We start from the raw sequence: 21214 nt of genomic DNA, 5'->3' as shown, positions 1-21214 counted from the left end.
TGACATGGGCTGTACATATTCAGAAAATAATAGACAGGTGCAAGAAAGTGTTGAATGTCATGAGGTGCTTAGTGGGAACTGACTGTGGGGCTGATAGGAAATCTTTAAAAGCTTTATATACTGGGTTGATTGGGTCAGTATTGGATTATGGGTGTGTCGTATATAATTCTGCTGCCGGAACAAGTCTTTGTAAGTTGGATAGTATCCAATATCAGGCGTTAAGACTTTGCTCAGGTGCATTCAAAACAACATCTGCAGCAGCACTACAGGTAGAAATGGGGGAAATGCCATTACAACTAAGAAGAGAGCAACTGACATTGAATTACTGGGCAAATTTACAAGGACATGGTCAGGATCATCCGACAAAAACTGTTTTCCAACCATGCTGGGAAAAAGAGAAAACGCAATTGAACAGTGGGACAGAAAGCAGCTGAACTTAATCTGGACAAGATCAACATGTCAAACAGTACCGTTGCCTACAATACCACCATGGATGCTCGCTGATGCAGTAGTAGTTCCTCAAGAGCAGAATACGACACAAAATGAAGGAAAGGTGGCAAAAGCAATGGGAGGAGGAGAGGAAAGGGCGATGGCTGTAAACATCCAAAGGAAAGTGGGGAAATGAGAAGTACTGGACGAAACAGGAGAGAGGAGACGATTATATCTCGACTGAGATTTGGACACACTGGCTTAAATAGCACATTATTTTTAATAGGTAAACACTGTGCAGGGGAGTGTGACTGCAGTAGGGAACAGGAAAAAAAGAACATGTTTTATTGCATTGTCAGAAGTATGATATGGAAAGGAGACAACTGATCAAAAAGCTGGACGATATGAAAGTGAAGTTGGACTTGTTTGATTTATTTCGCATGAGCTCTATAAGTGAAAGTTATCAGGCTGTATTTTGGTTTTTAAGGCAGACCGATTTGTTCCGGAGAATTTGAATATTTTATTTTATTTTATTTTATTTTTTTAAATTGTCATTTCGGTCCACACTCCACACCACGTGGTGGCGGTAATGCACAATTTTGCTGTTTGCCAACCGCCAATAAACCCTATACAAAAGAAGAAGATGTTTTCGAAAGGCAAGGATTGATATTGGAACTCTATTACCCAGAGTTCCTCATGTGTGACGTAGGTTTTTCAGTTAAAAACATCCTGCCTCCTCGGCTCTACCGTTAGTGGCGCTGAAGCTAACGGGAGCGGAGGGTGCTGTCCTTCTGTTGGTCGTTTCTCCGAAAACTCATAAAAGAACTCCACATTAGAAAGTAGGCCGCTCAGTTTAGAGATAATGGCGGAAGGAGACAACAAAAGCGTGAACTTGATGGTAAGTATGAAGCATTTTTAAAACACAGTATGGCGAATTTAAGGGCTCGTGTTCGATGTAGGCGTGTTTGCAGCAGGAGAGTTAGCCTCGCACGTCGCTGCTAATCTGACGGCACTAACACTACTGTGGTGTTTAGAGATTCGTGTAAATAGTGTGAACTTTGCACATGGGGGCAGCTGAAAAGTCTAAGCTAAGCGATTTAACCCTGATCGCTTATCCGTCCGTCCGTGCTGACCGCAGCTAACCTTAGCTCGCTGACTAGTTAGCATGCTTATTTTAGCTTCAGCAGCGGGGACGCTTCCTTTTTGTGGAGGTGCTGCCTCGCCCTAACGCAGAAATCATTTTAAAGCTTTAAAACAAACTGAGATCGAGTCATCACACGCTCATTCGACGTGGTTTGACAGCCTGTGTTTGTCCCCGGTTATTTCTACGTGTAGTGCACTGTCACTGCGCCGTCTTATCACCAAAGATACACACCCTGTTTATCAATTTGCTTCTCAAATAGACTTCTAGGCCACAAAACACACAAACTGAGAGCCATATAAAGGAGTATCGTTACATTCAGGTGTTCTGTGTGTGAAACAGCAGGATAAACCCACATTATATGACTTTAAAGGTGCTAGTTGCTCTTCCAGAGGCAGCACAGTAATGTCACCTTTATACTAACTCCTGGAGAGACTGCCCTCCTGAGTACACAATCCCCTCAGATTACACTGATATCGCACAGTTTGATGGTCAGTTAGGTAATGTGTAAAGGTTTGTTTGTGTGTTCAGGCCCAGGAGACGGCCCAGCTGGAAGAGCAGCTGCAGTGCTGGCGTGAGGTGATCCTGGCTGGGGATCAGGTCCTGCGTTGGGAGAAGCCCTGGTTCCCCGGAGCGCTGATGGGCGCGACCACCGTGCTCTTCCTGTGAGTCTGCTTCAGAGTGGGCGCTACACAGCTGGCACCACACATTTCCTTCCTCTCAGCAGTGATAGCTATCTGTTACAGGAGAGCAGGGAGAGGCTGGCCATGTCTTATATTCAATTTTTATAGTTTACATCTGCCAGCGACTAAAAGCATCCCGGTTTGATCTCAGATGGGCTGAGCAAAGTAAACCAAGGTGGAATTACTCAGATTTATTTCTTCCAGTGTAAAACTAACAGTACAAAGTGTTATGTCTTTGGTCAGGTATTTTTCTGATTTAATCAGCAGTCTGATGGTTGGTTGACCAAAGATTTGCATCACAGTATTTTAAGATTCTGGTGGATTCCCTGGATTAATTATTTTGTAGTACATTTTGTTTAAGTGTGTCTTTATGTAGGTTTACCTTCAGTCAGGAGTATAAATTATTCAAAAACTACTTTAAGTATTTGACATAGGGCTATAATCACATCATAACTGTAAGTCTTTTCTGGTTTTGGGTTGGTTGTAATGTCACTTTTTGTTATCCATTTGCACTTTTTCTTACAACTGTTGTGTGCAGGTGATTCTGTCTTAGGTAAAATCTCCTCTCTTGGAGTATCTCTGCTCGTTTCCCATCCTTCAACTGTCTGTACTGCACAGAGGCCTTCCTGTCTGCTAACATACTGCTAGAATTGCGCAGCAGCTCTGGATGGTGTAATTTAGGATGTGTAACGTGTTAGTGGTGCACAGCAGCCATTTCTATCTTTGCCCTGTGGAACTGAGTTAGCTGTGGAGTCTTGTCTGCTTTTGTTAACTTAAATGAGTCGTATAATTACAACCATGAGTGAACAGGGTGCAGAGCTAATACAGGTCCGCTTTCAGTGTGCGGCTTCTGGTCAACACACACACACACACACACACACACACACACACACACACACACACACACACACACACTGTCTCTTATTTAAACCACTAGAAAAACCATGGTAGACATTTGAACTGTTTCTTGTAGTGTTCAAGCTCAGACCGTGATGTTGTCAGAGGAGCACTACGATTACAAAACCGCTAACAAACAGATGTTTTTAGTTTTCAGATCGATGAACCAAAGAAATCCAAAACGACGATTTTGTCAGTCAAACTCGACAAGTCGCACTACTCTCTTACTCTCTTCCAGACACTTGTGCTCTCGGTTAGTAAAGCAGGCGTCACCACAGAAAGAACAGCAGTGTAACCTGTATCCTGCGGGGTGAAATGGAGGCGTTGGCAGGCTGATTCTTGAGGCCTGATTTATTACTAAATAAGATAATAATTAATTGCCTGTGACAAGTAATATAAGCCCACACTGATGTAAAACGAGTGTCCTAATTACAGTTTTCCAGCTGGTTGTCAGAACACTCAGCTTAATGTTAATCTTTTCCACATTGTTGAAACACAAAGCAAAACAATGCAGATTAGCTTCTGCTAAATGAGCTTCGGTTGGGCCGTTATTAGGTTATTCCTGAAATCTACTGAAGGTGAATCCAGACTGGAACACTGCTGCACTGTTTCTGATGCCTTCCTGCTTGTTTCACACACCCTCAGTGTTCATGTCTTTCAGCTGCAGGTGCTTTGTACGCTCCAGCGTTCATGAGCAGAGATCCCCAAATCGTAACAATCGTAACAAAATGAAGGCGTGATTTTAAACAATGAAATGTTCAAACCCGTTCTGCCTGTTTTGTGTTCATCCTCCAGGCTCATCTACTACTTGGACCCATCAGTGCTGACCGGCCTGTCCTGCACCGTCATGTTGCTCTGCCTGGCCGACTATCTGGTGCCCACCCTCGCCCCCCGAGTGTTTGGCTCCAATAAGTGGTGAGAGCTCTGTCATATTTGCTTCGCCCCTATGTAGACAGGTTTTCCTGTTTTGTCAGTCAGTTCTGAAGGCTTCCTACATCACTCTGGCTTCAGAGATGACCTCCAGCTTTGGTCTTTGACTAAACTGAGTTGTGAAAGAGGAGGATATATATTATCGCAACGTTCAACAGACTTCCACAGGAGGATGAAACTGGATGCTTATCAGGGTTTCAGGATCGTTCCAACTCAGCCTTAACTATGAGCGAAGCAGCTTCATATGACTTTGTTGCTGTGTCTTTGATTCTTGTTTTTTCTGCAAATCAGAAGTGATGAAGCAACAGAGAGGGTGATCTCAGATGGTGTAATGAGAACAGCTGTGTGAGTGAGCACAACACATGTCATGGTCTAACTGGACGATAACCAGTTAAACAGTCCACTGAGGAGGAAGATAATAAATTCTGAGGCAACATGAAGCTGAAGGGGAAAGGTGAGCGGAGAAAAGGAAGACGTATGGTTTAAAAAAACAAAAACAGGAGGGGGGGGGTTCCCTCCAGCTGTGCCGGTTTAAAGCAGTGGTGGTCTGGCCTGCTTTAGAAGCCAGAAACAGTTCATGCCTCACACGGGTTTTGTTTTTATTTACTGCTATTTAGGGCTGGGCCATATCATACCGTTCATGGTAATACCGCTACAATGTTAGCCAACGATAAGAAAATGAAATATGGCGATAGAAAGTGGGTAAAACGCGCATGCGCTGTGCCTTTGTTTTCATACGCACATGGCGAACGAGAAGAGCGAAAGCGGATTGTTGAATGAAACAGATGAAACTGAACTGGTTTGTAAAACGTTGCAGCTTCACTGGTGTGGAACTGGTTTAGCTTTCGTCCGTCAGATACACAACAAAGCACTATTTTTGGTAGCGCATGCTAGCGGGCCGTCGTTATTACCGTGTTGTTTGGAAAATACGGCGCACTTAAAATCAATCCTTTGATTTTTCTGAAAGTCGACAGAGCCCCTTATAATCCCGTGTGCCTTATGTCTGAACTCTGGTTGTGTTTACTGACCTCGAAACCATTTTATGTGCACGGCGCTCGAACATCTGTCAGATGTTTCAGTACGACTTTGCTAAGCTACGAAGCCGCACCGCTTGATGGATTGTCGGAGCATTACGGCTGTCGTAGGCGGAGTGATACGTACTGTGCTTCAACATAATGTTACCGTATTGTGTGTGTATAACCTCGTTAAGTTTTGTGGATGTTATACATGGTTATGCTGAGGCTGTGTCGGCCAGTTTCCACTGGAAATGCCTTTTGGTTAAACTGTCAGCGAGGAGTTTTCATTTGCACTTTAAATATTTATATAACTTTAATGCACATAAAAAAACAGCTGATTGTGTAAGTGAAAATGCATTGACTTGTTGTTTTTTGTTTTTTGTTTTTTTTTTGCACAAATAAAGTTGTGGAGTTGTAAAGTATTTTGTCTGGTGTCAGTTATATCGTTATTGCAAATTTTCAAATGTATATCCTGATAAATATTTTTGGTCACGTCGCCCTGCTCTACTGCTATTTACATCAAAATGGGTCAAAGCTGAATTTTGGACCGTCCTAGTATGTTTTCGGAGGATGGTCATCAGTAAGTCCACGCGACCTGCCCAACAAAACGTGCATGTGTAGGGAAACCGATGGTTTTGAAAGCCTCTACAGAACTGACTGTGTAAAATTGCCCCGCCTTCATAATGAGGGCGGCTCACCTGGAGAGTTAGTTGGTTAAGACGAGTTGTAAAGCCTGTTGGCTGAGCTGCACCTGGAGTCCTCTCATCCTCTTTGTTTGTTAGTAAAACATAACAAACTAGATTATTAGAGACCTGCAGCCAAAGGGGCGTTTCATTTTCAGTTCGAGGTAAATGGCAGACTGTCCCACGGCTTCACGAAGCTTCGGCAGTAGCCAGTACTCGGCGAGCAGCCCGTTGATTCAGCTGTTTGTGTTGGATGGTGACAACCAGACACCCAGGACAGGATAGGATAACAGCCTTCAGTTGGCACGGTGTGCTGCACGTCATCCTCCAGCTGATATAAAAGCTTGCATCAGCAGAGCGTGACCTGCACTGCTTCACACTCAACACAGCCTCTGGGTGATGATGTACAGTTTTTGAGATTTTCGCTTGTTTTTAATCTACCGCTGGGGGCTTGGTTTATGTAGGGAGATTAAAAAGCCTGTTTACATTTTCGGTTACAGCCTCGGGATGATGAGCTATTTGTCTGCAGAGCCTGACAAATGTCCTTTGATCTCACTGAGACGGCAGAAAGCTGGCGTATCTGTGCGAGTCTGTAACACGAAGCTGGTCACGGTCCCTGTTTGGCTCCCCGACAACAAGGACTGAAATAGGGAGTGATGGCGAAGCAGAAAATAGAGGTCACACTTCCCAGCTGTCCCCTCTTGTCCTTCACTGTTTGATCTCTTTAGCCTTCACAGCAGTGCAGCGTGCGATGTGGTGTTCCAGTTTATTGGCTGTGAGGCAAATTATGGTCGGAGATTGTTGTTGGGTGATTCCCAAACAGTGAAACTTCCACCTGTCAGTGATTTTGCTTGTTTGTCTTACTGAACTCCAGAATGTGAGAAAGTTTGGAACTGAACTTCAAGCAGAGCTGGTTTGTGCTGCGAGCAGCCCGGGAGAGTTTACTCTGTACCTGTAGTGATGTTGATGGGCAGCACCTCTCCTGTGTGTCCTTTATGTTTTGTCAGGTACACGTTTTTATAAATGGAGGATTCTATTCTCCTGCCTCTTATCCAGCTGGTAGCTTGTGTTCAATAGACCCAGTTCTTCCCCTGATCAGGTTCTTGGTTCTGGTTCTGCTTAAGCTCAGAGCAGCACAAGTTGCAGTCAGCTGGGCTGCAACTCAGTGCTGTTACCTGGTGACAGGAGGAGGTTAGGTGGACCTCCTCCTGTTGTAGGTTGGATTTTCTAAAGCAGAAAGTGAGGAAGTTTAAATATGCTGAGAAGCTGATATTGAAGTTTTTTTGCCCCGTGATCTGAAATATTTGTGCCTGCTGCAGCTGATCATCTGTGAGTCAGCTGATCATTTCAGCTCTAATGGAGCTTAGACATTTATTAGGTCACATTAAAAACGTTAATGCAACAACACTGTTTTTTTTTTTTTCTCACTCTCATTGGTTTAAATAGAGCTAAGTGTTGCAGGCGGCTGTGTGTGACTCACTGGCTTCCTCTTGATGGTGAGATTAGGAAATGTTGGTGAAAACCTTTCTTCAGGCCTGAGCTTTAACTCAGCAGAAACTCTGCAGCCAGGACCGTTGAGTGAGTTTTCTCATTGTCTGTAACACCTTGAACTCTGCTCCTGCAGGACCACCGAGCAGCAGCAGCGTTTCCACGAGATCTGTGGGAACCTGGTGAAGACTGAGCGCCGCATCGTGGGCTGGTGGAAGCGCCTCTGCACCCTCAAGGAGGAAAAACCCAAAATGGTACGCTCAGAGCTTTCACTTTGATCCCAACCCCTCCAAATCCAGCATTTTTAAGACATAAATTCCCAATCCTGCATCTGATGTTGCAACTAAACACCTCACTATAATAGTTGTAAGTGTAATCAGCTGCCTCTTGCTGGTCTCAGCCATGCTGTGTGTTTGTAGTTGGAAGCTTTTGACTGTGTTGCAGTCGGTGAAGAAGAGGCACAAAACTTTCCACAATGTTCCCAGGCTCCAAAATGAATCACATTTGCACAAAGTTCTGATAAGCTGATCTTTGTAGGCTAGCTTAGCGTGCACAGTGAAGGGGCTGTATCTGATTGGCTGCTGAAGGCAAGCGTTTAGTCCCAAAAACAGTCTGTGACCTTTGCTTTTCAGTATTTATTTATTTATTGTCATTGTCAGAGAACAATGAAATTGCATTTGGGGCTTCCGTACAACCCGTAAATAAAATAATGAAGAAAATAATAAATACCCCTTAAAACCCAAGTGTAAATATTTAACCCAGTGTGACTCCAGTGCAATAAGACAACCCTTAGCAACAACATGAGAACATGAGAACCTGACAAGTAAGTTCATTGCTATTAAGAAGTTGGATATGGTTATTGTCCGTGAGAGGGGGGCAGAGAGTTCAGGAGCCTCACAGCCTGTGGATACAGGCTGTTGGCCAGTCTGGATGTTCTGGCCTGTATAGACCTGTACCTATTTGGTCTGAGCAGAGTTAAAGTCTAACTTGCCCTGAGCTACAGGGAACCTGAATGAATCAAATAAGCTGCAGTAAATGGAAGTTTTATTACAACAGGGAGCTCTCTCTGTGCTCCAGATAAAAATATCAGCTGATCTGACTTTGCTGCTCCACTTAGCAGACCTCAAACTGGGTCACGGGCAGCCAGAACAGAGTTTTTCACAGCCTGTGTGACTCGTTCTCATTCAGTGGCCATTCTGACTCTTCCTTCTGAATGATGACTTGCTAATGAAATTGAGCTGAATGTAACCTGACCTCCTGATCTCCACAGTACTTTGCCTCAGTGATCAGCAGCCTGCTGGCTGTGGCCTGGATCGGACAGCAGGTGCACAACCTGTTCCTGACGTACCTGATCGGTGAGTATACCTTCACTTGACTACAAAAAGACTGTTTTGTTTATCGCCACTGTTATCAGCCATGTTTCACTCATATCTTTGTGGGTTTCCTTCCTGCACTCTCCCCTGCTGGCTGCTGTCCAATCACACGCTCCTTCATGTCTCAAATTGTTGAGCTGTAAAGTCACTTTTAATAATACTATTAGGCAAACATCTGGTGAGCGGTTCAGACCCGGTGTGACTACCAAAGGTAAAGCACTCGTACCTCGTGTGCCGTCAGGTTTGGGCTTTGTATCAGTAATCGGGTCTCACTGTAAACACGCTTCAATACCACTCTGACATTAAAACGACACAAGTCTTACTGTAATGCCAGATTTTATTTTAAATGTGCTCTTCACAGTTTGTTGTTGTGCATTAGATGTTTTTGCACAAACTCCACATCAGGTCAAAAACAAACTCCGATGTGGCTTCAGGGGTTTGTGATAGAGACGATGTAGGAGAGCAAGCTGAGGGTGAGCCGTGTTCCCGGCTTCCAGGTGAAACTCCCGCGCTCAGCTGCAGACCTGTTTGGATGATGCCAGCAACCTTTAAAGAAGGTGTTACACTCTTCTCCTTTTAGAGAGAGAGAAACAAGAGCTTGCTGCTCATCCCACACTGCCCGTTTCTTTATTTTTCTGTCCTGGGCTGATTTTCTTTCTTTTTTTCAGTTCTTCTGTGGGGGGGGGACCCGGACAGTTAATACTGGGAGACTTGTTCACCTCTTGGTTTGGCTTCCTCTGCTCTGTCGCTCCAGAACACAATGATTTATGTCCTTAAACCTCTGTGTAATCCTTCACACACAGGCTGAAGTGGACATAGTCTTTGACATTTTGCTGAAGGCGTGCCTGCAGACCCCGCCCAGCTTCATTCTGTTTTAAGACATTTCGGTTTTAATGAAAGGCTCGCAGAGTGTCGGGATTAAAATGAGAAATCTTAAATGCTCGTCTCTGCTCTCGGGTCCTTCTTTAAAACTGCTTTCGCTGAATGTGGAAGTTGAGCCTTTCGTGCATTTTCTGCGGACAGAAACTCGTACGTGACTGAAGAGGAAGAGGCACTCGTGTTCATCAGCAGTTTTAAATGCTTCTGTGTTCAAGTTAATTTAATGGCCGATGGTGCTTTAGACTGATATTTATCTTTGATATTTGGCAGGTTTTTGCATGTTTGAAGCTCTGCATGTGGCTCTGAGTGGATCAGGGGTATTCATTATTAATGGGGCTGATTGTGGAAGTCTTTACAGAAACGTGCAGTAAAACTTGAAACCATGTCTCACCGCTGCAGAGGGCGAACACGTCTTAAAGCTGCCGGGGGGGGGTTAGATCAGCAGGTCTGGCGAGCTGTGAGTGGGCTAATCCCCACTTAGATAAGCTGAGACATGTCGAGTGTTCCTCTGACAGAAACCGAGCAGAAAGGCAATCAGAGGTCATGTGACTGTGGGTTTTAATCTGGTTGCTCTTCAGGCTCGTCTGGTTAAGCAGCTGCTTTCATGTGAAGACTTCATCTGCCAGCATCGGGTGGAGTACAAGCAGCGGGTGGAGTACAAGCAGCGGGTGGAGTACAAGCAGCGGGTGGAGTACAAGCAGCGGCTCCTCACCGTCTTTCTTAAATCAGTGGCTAATGTTCCTCGGGCTGTGCGGTGTCAGTGAGTCACTGCTCAGAGAGCTGAGTGAAAGCTGTGAACAAGTCACTGATTGTTCTGACATGAACACGGGGAGTGATGCCAAGTGAGCCGTGAAAACCAACGCAGGTTTTCAGCCGATGCTGGCTTTGAAGGGAAACGCTGATCTGACAGAGTGAAAGTATTTTTCATATCGGTCAGTCTTGCAGGATGCAGCAGAACCTGAAACCATCGACACGCCGTCACTTTATCCCTGCTGTGATTGGTGGTTGGAAAGCTCGATGCAGCCACGCTGAAGTCGTCCATCGGTCTGTCCATTCAAAGCGATCCTGGTGGATTGAAACCGGACGCGTGTGCCGCCTGATCATCCCGGATAATCCTCTCTGGTCATTAGACTGAGCGCGTGCAAAATTAACCGTTTCATTAATTTGACCTCGCAACCATGAGGTGTTCTTTCTCTACTCGATGCCCCCTGGTGGCAGTTTAAGAGCATTTTCTTTTCTTTCTTTTTTTTAAATCTGTTAGTATAAATTATGTTTCAAAATAAGAGCCTGCAGGTGTTTCACTATGAGATTATTGGCAAGTAAGAAAATTAAAACTAAAGCCACTTTCACCTTTGACCTTCAAACAGTTTTGTGACAGTCAGGTTTGGATGATTTCATTTTTCTCACAGGAGCAAACTGTGGTTTCAGACACACACAGGCAGCGTGTCAAAGTTCATCACGTGCTGTCTGTAAACGTTTCAGCGCTCAAAGCGTCCGATTTAAAATCTTTGCACACTTTTTTTGTTCTTCTCGTTGCAGTGAGCTTCCTGCTGCTGCTGCCCGGCCTGAACCAGCACGGCATCATCACGAAGTACGCCGGCATGGCCAAGAGGGAGATCAACAAACTGATGAAGCAGAAGGAGAAGAAGAACGAGTAGATGAGCGTTCGCTGTGAAGAGGGGAAGCTCTGCAAGACGAGAAAACGCAACAAGACGATGGGAAAGTGGAGGAAAGTGAAGAAAAAGGAGCAGGGGAGTTTAAAAAGTCCTCCTGCTGCCCGGGTCTCTGCACTTTGTTTTGATTTTCACACAGTTTCATTTCTCACACACACATTTAAACCTCATCACACACAAGGTTTTATTTTGCTTTTGAATTAACCTGCCATGCATGCTGCCACCAAATGAAGGTGATCACACGTGGAAATGTCCCAGTCAAACATCATCCTTCTGTTTCTTAGATCAGCTGTGCTTCGCTTGGAGGCATCGATGCTTTCAAAGCCGTTCCCTCTACTTAGACTACTGAGCAGTTTGTGTAGCATTGCTGCCTCATTTTAACCTCTCAGACAGCAATGATTTTTTTTTTTGGGGGGGGGGAATTAACAGCAGGTCTTTTTACGTTTTTGTGCTTCTTCTGCTTCACTTGTGTTTGAATTTAGTGCTGAAAACAAAACTGGATTTGAAGCGGAGCTGAAACTGTTGGTAGAGACAGGCCTACTGCTGTACCGCTGCTAGCTGGACTCTGTTAGTGCTGGGATAAAACCCCACAGTGCGTCGGTGACGTGGGGCGTCTCTGTAAATAGGCCCCACCCTTTCTTCTCTGTCCCCGTCTGTCCTTTTCTTGTTATTTATGTGTTCGTTTCTCCTCAGTCTTCTTATTTCTGGTATTTCAACTCATTTCATTATTTGTGTTTATTGGAGATCTTTACACACGAATAAAGTGATTTAAATGAGGTTGTTTCTTGGTCTTCATGTGTGTGAGCCCTGCCCTCCTTCCAGACCTGCACTGTCCTGACCGTTGGCAGCACACCTGCGCCGTGTATTCTCTCAGGACCAAACACCTCACAGCTCCACAGTGATCCGACCCACTGATCATTGGCACGTTATTGGACCACAGTGGGAGTACAGGATTGAATATTTCTCTCAGATTTGAAGCTTTTATTGTTGGTTAAACTGGGTGGGGGGCTTTCATTAGTGGCTTAGGACCCTAGAATTTTGGGTCCAGTAGTGATATTTGGATGAGAGGGTGATGGCATTAGCTGATAACTTAGCAATCACCACACACTGTATGCTTGTATCACACAGACCTGCTGATTAGTAACAGCCAGAATTTCACCAATATTTCTTGCCGTGTCTGTTAGTACCTCACAGCAGCCATATCATTGGTCAGATGATGCTATAAAAATGCTAGCAGCTACAGCCACCTGTGTCTCACCTGTCCGGCTGTAAACGTGTTTATGCTGTAAAGCTGGCGGTCGACTCCCTGCTGGAGCCTCTCGTGGGCTTTGGATTTTAGTATTTCTGTGTTTTCCTGCCCATCTGAGCCCCTTCAGTTAAAGTTCACTTATTGTTTCTGTTCACTGAGTCCTGGAGGAGAAATGCTGTTCCTGCATCATATAGGAATGCTCTGAGAAGCATCTGCAGACCACAGAGTCCTGACAGGGTTTGCACATTTAATGGAGGTTTGCTGTGGCGTTACTTTCTATCAGTAGAGTCTGAACGCAGTACAGTCCGTCTCCCAGCGTCTGGTCGCCCACAGCTGCTGATCTCTGGACCGTCTGCTGGACTTCCCCGGCTCAAACACCTGCGTCGGTTCACCTGCAGACAGGGAACAAATGTCCAAACAGCAAAGCTAACTAAAAATCAGTTTATTCCTCTGTGGAATACTTTGAAAGTGTATGCACAGTTATTACTGGTAGTTTTTATTATGTTGCACACAGCAGAGATGAATTATCCTGATATTCTGTTTTTGCTGCATTTTTCTGTACAAAGCAGGATTGCTAAAACAGTTTGCATTGCCTGTTAAGAAACGATACGATTTTTATGGCATTACTGTGGCTGAGCGTGCCGCTCAAAGACGGCGCTGCGCGGTCCGTTATTACTGTGACCACAAGGACACAAGCTGTGAGCGTTACCTGTCAGGATGTCGTGTCGGTGCCGCTGTGTCTGTCTGCCGCTGGCCTGCAGTGACGAGCCGTCGAACTCCGGGGTCGGGTGCTCCGTCCTGTAGGTGCTCTGGCACTCGGGTGGATGATGCTGATGCTGACTGATGAGCTCTCTGATGGCGCGGCTGCTGTTATACCGAGTCCAGTTTACCAACTTTGGGTCGACTCTCTGGAGAGAAGCAGAAGCTGGTTCTGTCCTTAATATATAGTCATAATATTTCATGACAGGCAGTAGCTTTACTTTAATTCATGTATAAGTTATTTTAAAATTTAGATAAGTCTAAAATAAAAAGTTGAAATTAAAGAAAAGTCTCCCAAACATAATTTTAATTATAACTGAGGGAAGATTTGGCATTAACTGATTTCTTCCCCTAATAAAATATGCTTCTAATGCAGGGTCCAGGCAGCTCATCACCACCAGGATGGTCATGTGACAACTTACTGAGATAAAAGCTGGGATGAAAAAACTGTGACTACAGAAAGACAACAGATCGAAACAACTCTGACCTCTTAACTGCATCAACACAAAGAAATAAAGCATGTTAATATTTCCTCATTCATGCAGGCACAAAAGAAGAGTTATAGAAATATGATGGAAGTAAAAATGTAAGTAGATAAGACTTAAAATACTCCAGAGTCTGTCTTTAACCATCTGAAAGATGGTTTTCCGCCTCACCGGAGTCACGTGCTGGGGCGCGTACACCTCTTTGCTGTGTGACTGCAGCACACTCTGCGGCGGCATGCTGTTGTCACGGAGATCCAGCTGGCTGCGGTGCTGGGAGGGGAAGCTGGGGTCTCTGAGGCGGAAGACGAGAGGACGTCCATCGGCCGACCTGCCGGAATAACTCTGACCAGGAGAAGAGGAGAGGGAAGGGCTAGAATCGTACCCGAGAGCTGGATTTGTAGGACGTTTAAACGTATACATTACTGACATGTAAAATAAAACCATTAGAACCTGTATTCTATTTTTAGTGAAAACATAAAATCTAAGATGGTAGAGACTGTGGATGCGTGATGATCCACACGAACAGCGACTGCACTGAGGAGACCTGGGTGTGGGTGGTGGTGTAGCAGGGCGGCGTGTCGCCCAGGCTCAGGGTGCTCTGATGCATGGGTCTCGGTCTAAAGCGCTGAGGTTGATGTTGGCAGCGAGGACCACAGCGGGCTGAAGCCGGGCTGAAGCCGTCCATCGTCTCGTCCTGTGCCTCGGTCACAGTGCAGTCAGACCTCTGCAGCTCTGTCAGGCTCAGGTGTAACTGCAGCTTTTCACTGTGTTTGTACAGAAATCAAAGGACCTGCTTCTTTGAGCATGAACAACACTTCACTGTTAACACTTAAAATGTCATTCATCTACATTTAGAATAACAAAAGATAAACATAATCTTACAGGTACAAACCAATCATCTAATCACAATCGCAACAATTCACACACCCTGCCACTCTGTTAGGAACACCTGTTCAACTGCTCAGTGACAAATGTCAGTCAAACACATGGCATCAGCTTGTGTGTGTGTGAGAATGCTGTTTTTCTTTTAAGTGCACACTTAACCACCTTTTTATTAAAAAGTCAAACTTAACAGCAGGGCCGTGCAGAGAGGTTTAAAGGGGCGGGTGCCCAAAGTTAAAAAGGGGCACATTGAACCAGGCTGAATAACAACACACATTCATCAAGAATCTAATATGGGAAGGGCAGGGCTGTGTTGATCTGAGACTGTAGACATTAAAAAGTCCACAGGAGAGATGGTAGCTGATTAAACAAGTGTCATGAGATAATAACAAAATGCAAAGATTGGTGACAGCGCTTGGAACCATAAGGACACAAAAAACTGTGAGAAATAATTTAGGCTCTGCCTGTGAATCACTCTTTGCTTCTCTTCTTCCTTCCATCCCATCATTTCATATATCACTCTCCACTTGCTGTCTATCTGAGAACAAGGCACAACTTGCTATTGCAATAAACTATAATCTAATTATCCACACCTAACAACTCTTGCACTTAATCTATAATAAAATGATGACAGAAAAATGTTATAGCCCTGCCTTTAGTAGCCTCACACAGCTCCTGCTGTTTCCTCCTCATGTCCTTACCAGCCATGTCTGCACAATGTTATATCATGAGTAATAATTTAAAAAAATCTATATACATAAAACACACACATGCACACACAGTGACACTTTAGACCTTCTTCAGAATACTGTATATACTATGGGCATCACTGTGCTGATCCAGAATCCTTACATTATTATTCATTACTAGAGCTACAATAATAAAGCAATGAGGAGGGGGAAGTAATAAATATGAAATAATGTATTTATGATGATTCCATTTGTTTCACTATCCACTCTGTGCAGGGCAAAGCTTATTACATCTTTAAACTGTAGAGATACAATCATTTTACTGCTGTAAAATCCAACTTTTGTCTTATTTAAAATATAAATCTAATATAATCTGCTTCTTAATGTATGTTCTTTAAAATACAGCTTGTGTTTTTTAATATATTATAATTATAATAATTATTATGTGGACATGCATATTAGATCGTTTTTTAGTGAAATATAATCCCTCCAGAAAGGCAGGAAACTTACTTTAAAACGAAATATGTTCCCTAAAACGGTGACAGAGCTACAGACCCATGACAGCCTTACACAGGTAGCCAGCAGCTGTGACCAGCACTACTTGTGTAGTTAATAAAAGGACAGGTAATGTTTGTCGCGCTGTTGCACACACAGCACGCTCGTTTGTTTCAGTTCGTCAGTTGCAACAAGACATCTTACCAACGTGTACGTAATAAGCTGATACTCCTGTGTGCTACACACTACAGTGTGCGCTGTACACCTACTTACTGGTTGTGTCGCATCAGTCTGTGTCTCTGAGTTAACTCGTGTTTCTCCTACAGCTCCGGACCGCTAAAAATGCGCGTGCTCTTTGTGAGCTCGTTCCCGGCTCGTAACCAGCGCGTTCTGCCGTCAAGGGCGATCATTGGTTAAATGTGATCATGTGACTGATGCAAGCCAGATCCTTTTATTTAGCAAAACTGTGATTAATAGTTAAATATTATTTTTGAGGGGCACAGACAGGACTCCGCACGCACACACACATAAAAAATAATAATAATTTAAAAAAAAAAAAGTTACCTCAACAAAAGGGCACTTTGGGCACCCATCAGGAAAGGGGCGGGTGCTCAAGCCCCTCTAGCCCCCCCCTCTGCACGTGCCTGCTTAACAGGCCCAAAAAGACAGAAAGATGCTTCATCCAGAACTAGGAAACAAAAATATCCAAAAGTAAAACAGTAAAAACTGGAAACAATAAAAGACTTAGGGAGAGGGAACAGTGAAAACAGACAGGAAAGAAGGGAGGAATATACGAGGAAACGATAACGAATAAACCAACCGTAGACCTGAAACACATCTCTGGAAAGATCACACAGTAAAAACAGGAAGCAAAGATGGCGTCACAAGAACTAAGAAACAAGAATCGAAAACTAGGAAACACCAGTGACTCAAGTCCAAGTTCCCAGACCGCTGAAAGGGACACGACCATGGCAACCCCCGCAGACAAACTGCCTGTTTCTTCCTGTTGACAGTGAACATGTAGTAAAATCACAGATGTGGTGACCTCAGCACAGTCACCACACAGGACGCTCTCATATACAGAAAGCTGACAGAGATGTGTTCGATCATTACAGCAGGAATCACGCCTGCTCTGTAGCGACTTACCTGTGATAATGAAGCTTGTTTCTGTGGAAACATGTTGCCACGGTGATGAAAACAGACGGGTTTACTTTGACATTTTCTCTCAGGAAAGTGATCCTGCTTTATCATGTGCAGACCTGCCTTTTACTCCTGGACTGTTAGATGGAAAATAAAAAAATTAATTTACTGTATCTTCAGAATAAAACATTTCTGATGAAACTGAATGCATTTATTTGCTCTCACAGGTCTCCCGCTATCCAAATGAAGGCACTTGTTCCTTTGTCCATGCATGTTCAATGCAGTGATGGCCACTTTTATGGATTCTCCTTCAGCAGTGAGATCTAAAGGACAGAGAAACACCCCCTGAAATGTGACCAGGTTTTCTCTGGAATAATCTGCCCTCACACATAAAATCCAGTGTTTACAAATTTAAATCAGCTCTAAATTATATGGAATCTATCTTATCTTATCAAGTCCACAGTGTGTGTTTTCTGACTGGACTGACACCTAAATAGATTCCCAATTTATGGCTTTTAACCCCCAGAAAGATTTTGATCTCTGACCTTCAGGACAAGACCCCATGGTGGATGGGTGGAAATGACTTATAGAGCATTTTAGAATTATGTTTGCTACTCAAACTAGGTTTGTCATAACTATTATTTCCATCACCATAAATGCACTCACTTTCCTTCTGAAGAAAAAACGAAAGGAAATGATTAAAAATGATTTTTACTGTTGTTGTTATTAAAATGATACTGTATTACTATCATTACTATTAATCTACTACTATTTTGTGTTATAAGAAGTCACATCTCATCACATCTTGTGATGATGGACCATTTTTCACCTGACATAAAACTAAACATCATCGATACTGCTGCGCTCCCCCTGGCGGGCGGCGGAGGAACAGCAGCTGAAGACGGCGGCGCTAGTGGGTCGAGCTTCGTGTCGATTCGTCCTCTTCTTCGGTTTAATCATCCAACGACGCGTTGTTTGACCGAGAGAAAGGCCGAAGCGGCGCTGTCTCCGTGTAAATGGCGTCTAACGGTAAGAGAAACGGGCAAATCTGTCTGGGGTCTGGGCGTCGGAGCCGGTTAGCTAAAGATAGCATCACCTTCACCTGCCGGTGAACAGAGGACAGCTAGCGGCTAGCTGCAGTTTAAATGGCTCTCTGGGGGCGTGGCGTCCATCCTTTATTATCACATTTAATTCATGCAGGCCTTACGCCACCGTTTGTCCGGCTGCACGACCGCCCCGCCGCCTAGCTTCGGTTAACTCTGAGTAACCGAAGCTGCTGCGGTCCGATTAGTTCGCCGTTAGCCCGGTTTTGCTGCTGACCCAGTTTCTGGTGGCTCACTGCGGTCTCGAGCAGAGTAACCGCCCCCCTGTGCCGATCGCGCTGCTTTAACCCCTGTCCTCGGTTTATTAGAAGGACATCAGAGCGGAGACCGAGCAAACCCAGCTCACCTACACCGGGCGGGTTCAACTCAACCCCAAATAATGAAAGACATTTCATTATTAATTTTTTGGCATCTGTGGGCTGGATTATTAATACTGTCAGGTAAAGAGCCTGCAACAACACAGAAACAGTCACATGGCCCCCTGTGAGGAAAAGTCCTGTTAACAGGAAGAACCCTGCGTTAGTACCAGGATCAGGGAGGAGCAGCCATCTGCCTGATGGGGGTGAGGGGAGGGAGCAGCAGGCTGGGTGTTTGAACTGGAGGGTAACCGACAGGGAGGGCTTTGCTATTCCAGAAAAACACGAAACAATAAATAAACAGGCCGTAAATATTTCCAAACATATAAGCACAGGACACTCAAAGTTTATAGTTATAAAAGGGCGACTGTGTTTGATTGGATCAGTGAACTCACAACACACACACTAGGGCACAATATCCTGTCACATTTCCATTTGTGTTGCCATTTTCATGCAGTGTCATGCTTTAAAGCTCGCTGCACACACCGATGAGACACAGAGATACTTCTGACCTGCACAGGAAGCTCTAGACTGATGTGAACTGCATCATTAAACTGAGCTGCACTGCAGCAGCTTATCAGCAATATGGGTGTTTTTCATTATCATGTGATTTAGTGTAACTTATAGCTGAAGTGTGTCATTAGGATTCAGCAGTACAGTGACTTGATTGGGAGGATCAGGACCCCCGAGGCTTGTCCATAACACCGAGCTGGGGGTAAGAGAGCAGAGACAACAAATGATAAGATGCAGAGTGGTGTGAGCGAAGAAGAAATGCTCAGTGCATCATGGGAAGCCTGTCGGTTCGGGATCACCCGATCCAGCCCTAACTATGTCACTAAACAAAAGTTTTAAGCATAATCTTAAAAGTACTGAGTGTGTCTCTCTCCCACATCCAGACTGATCTGACAAATTTGAATTCAGTGGATTTGGTGTCTGGTTTTTAATGTATTCATAAATAGTTTCACAGTGTTGCATTCTGAAACACTTTAAATCGTCTGTTTTTGTTAATTATGTTCGGTTTGGATAGATCTCCCGGACATGGATTGAATCTAGTCCCAGACTAAAAGAGAATCAGTTTTAGTCCATGTCATGAAAACTGAGCCTAAGTATTACCAGTTTCCATTTCTGGATGATAAAAAGCAGTGACGTGGCCTTCTTAAAAAGTGTTTTTACAGATAGAATATAGTTTATTCATTTAATAATTACCATTAAAATGTGTCTTATATAGTTACTGTTGAGTTTGTGAGGTTATAGATTATGTCTGACGCTGTTTGGATGTTTTATTGCTATCATCAAAACTGACTTTAATATTAACCCTCTCTGCTTTTTCCCACAGATTATTCCCAAACATCTAGCCAGGGGTAAGTTATGTAAATCATGTCTTTATTCATTCATGAAGCTTTCAGTCATTAATACTCATTCAGAGTAAATACATTTAGGTTTTGAATTTGGGTTAAAACAAGAAAAGTAAGTCCTTGCATTTAACCGTGGAAATGATTTTGTTTTGTAAGTCAATGAAAACAATTTGAAACGGTGTATTCTTGGTTGGTGTGTGCAGCTATCCATCCTATGGTGGAGGTGGCGGTGCTAGCCAGGGCTACGGTCCGTCGTCTGGCCCGGGTTACGGCCAGCAGGGCTACGGAGGCTACAACCAGAGCTCTGACAGCAGCTCCAGCTCCTACAGTCAGGGAGGCTATAGCGGCTACGGCCATCCTCAGTCAGGTAGAGGAAGCCCCAACGTCCGCCCAAATCCACAGTCACCGTTTTCCAGTCAACTGTGAATCAGTTTCCTTTTCCCAGGTGGATACGGGTCTCCATCCTCCAACCAGGGTGGTGGTGGTGGTGGTGGTGGGTATGGTCACTCAAGTCAGTCCTACAGCTCCGGTGGCTATAACAGCAGCAACCAGCCGTCCAGCATGAGCTACAGCCAGCAGTCGTCATTCTCCGGGTACAGCCAGCAGCAGCAGCAGCCTCCTCCTCCATCCTCTGCGAGGTATGCTCACGTTCACCTCGCCTTTAATTCACTGATTTCTGCCCCATCTGCACAGCGGTAGTGTTTAGGAGCAACCACAAACCTCACTGACTTTACCTGCGGTGTGAGAGAGGAGGATGCTGGGATAGCAGGAGATGGAGGCAGGTGAACTTTAGCGAACCTTCATAGAAGCAGTCAAAAAAAGAATAATTTAAAGGCCGCATTCGTCTTTAGTTTTAAATAATTTTGGAGTGCAGTTAGTTTTTGTTGTTTGATGGTGGTCAGAACACTCCTGTAATAAAAATCAAATGTTCATACTGGTCCCCAGTATAAAGTACAACATAAGCCGAGCTCAGTCTCAGTAATTCAGTGCTTATCTCTATGATACTAATCCTAATAAAGCAGGTGCTCTGTTTTTCATTATATTATAGGTCAGCCTAGAGGCCGAACTAGTTTAAATCGAATAGAACTTTAAAAAGGCGCCGTTACTGCAGTTTCATGTGAGTACAGCAGGGGGCGCTCCAGTTATAGGAGCAAACTTCCTCTGTGGCGACCTCAGCTCTCTGCTGATCGCCAGGTATGTGTCCTTTGAAGCCAGCGTGGACTTGCAGACGGTGACCCTTTTAGCTAATTTCATCACACAAAGCCTCTTTTTAATTAGTTCAGGTGTGTCGACGTGCACGTGTCCGCTGCCACCTGAACTTCTCTTTACCCCTCTGTTACTGCGGAGGCCAAACATGCTTTCATTTGCATTGTGTTCATTTTGAGGACATTCAGACATGTTCAAGTTCAGTAAATGTTTGTTCATTTACAGTCAAATCATTTTTGGCCCTTAGCGGTAAAAGGCTGATGAGCCGCCAAGTGAATGATTGAGATTACAGCATTGAACAAA

The 21214-nt window shown here is 44.4% G+C and overlaps 3 protein-coding genes across 6 annotated transcripts in view; 2 read left to right on the top strand and 1 right to left on the bottom strand.

Moving 5' to 3' along the window:
• The first annotated feature begins 828 nt into the window (after positions 1–828).
• arl6ip1 (ARL6 interacting reticulophagy regulator 1) lies at positions 829–11968 on the top strand. The gene is made up of 6 exons (XM_026163950.2): positions 829–1327; positions 2102–2235; positions 3946–4065; positions 7404–7521; positions 8538–8622; positions 11059–11968. Exons 1-6 carry the CDS (start codon positions 1292–1294, stop codon positions 11175–11177), a joined length of 612 nt encoding a protein of 203 aa, XP_026019735.1. The 5' UTR covers positions 829–1291; the 3' UTR covers positions 11178–11968.
• Positions 11614–17860, bottom strand: LOC113020189 (uncharacterized). Of its 4 annotated transcripts, none has more exons than XM_080300071.1 (7): positions 17721–17860; positions 17117–17214; positions 16898–17028; positions 14230–14475; positions 13857–14027; positions 13151–13349; positions 11614–12833 (listed from the first exon to the last, which is right to left on the bottom strand). In XM_080300071.1, exons 4-7 carry the CDS (start codon positions 14368–14370, stop codon positions 12721–12723), a joined length of 624 nt encoding a protein of 207 aa, XP_080156197.1. In that variant the 5' UTR covers positions 14371–14475; positions 16898–17028; positions 17117–17214; positions 17721–17860; the 3' UTR covers positions 11614–12720. The 4 variants fall into 4 exon arrangements, with proteins under 4 accessions (XP_080156197.1, XP_080156196.1, XP_026019734.2 ...); XM_080300070.1 differs by having other exon boundaries at positions 14230–14449; XM_026163949.2 differs by lacking the exons at positions 16898–17028; positions 17117–17214; positions 17721–17860 and adding an exon at positions 16316–16866 and having other exon boundaries at positions 14230–14449.
• The window catches only part of fus (FUS RNA binding protein), a 20092-nt gene continuing 16656 nt past the window's right edge, over positions 17779–21214 (top strand). Inside the window, exons 1-4 of the mRNA XM_026163946.2 lie at positions 17779–17920; positions 19687–19711; positions 19909–20072; positions 20151–20343. Of these exons, the coding sequence (XP_026019731.2) occupies positions 17908–17920; positions 19687–19711; positions 19909–20072; positions 20151–20343 (395 nt within the window). The 5' untranslated portion in view covers positions 17779–17907. The remainder of the gene's footprint in view (positions 17921–19686; positions 19712–19908; positions 20073–20150; positions 20344–21214) is intronic.

This window comes from Astatotilapia calliptera, chromosome 4 (assembly GCF_964374335.1).
Source record: "Astatotilapia calliptera chromosome 4, fAstCal68.1, whole genome shotgun sequence".
Taxonomy (NCBI): Eukaryota; Metazoa; Chordata; class Actinopteri; order Cichliformes; family Cichlidae; genus Astatotilapia; species Astatotilapia calliptera.
This window is presented reverse-complemented; position numbering and strand designations above follow the sequence as displayed.

Excerpts from the sequence above, each read along its gene's own strand:
- LOC113020189 (XM_026163949.2), bottom strand. The coding sequence starts at position 16,344 with ATGGGTGCCCAAAGTGCCCTTTTGTTGAG. Across the intron at positions 14,028-14,229 it reads ACACCACCACCCACACCCAG|AGTTATTCCGGCAGGTCGGC; the intron begins GTCTCCTCAGTG and ends TCTCCTGGTCAG. Across the intron at positions 12,834-13,150 it reads CCGACACGACATCCTGACAG|GTGAACCGACGCAGGTGTTT; the intron begins GTAACGCTCACA and ends CCCTGTCTGCAG.
- arl6ip1 (XM_026163950.2), top strand. The coding sequence starts at position 1,292 with ATGGCGGAAGGAGACAACAAAAGCGTGAACTTGATG. Across the intron at positions 1,328-2,101 it reads ACAAAAGCGTGAACTTGATG|GCCCAGGAGACGGCCCAGCT; the intron begins GTAAGTATGAAG and ends TTGTGTGTTCAG. Across the intron at positions 8,623-11,058 it reads GTTCCTGACGTACCTGATCG|TGAGCTTCCTGCTGCTGCTG; the intron begins GTGAGTATACCT and ends TTCTCGTTGCAG.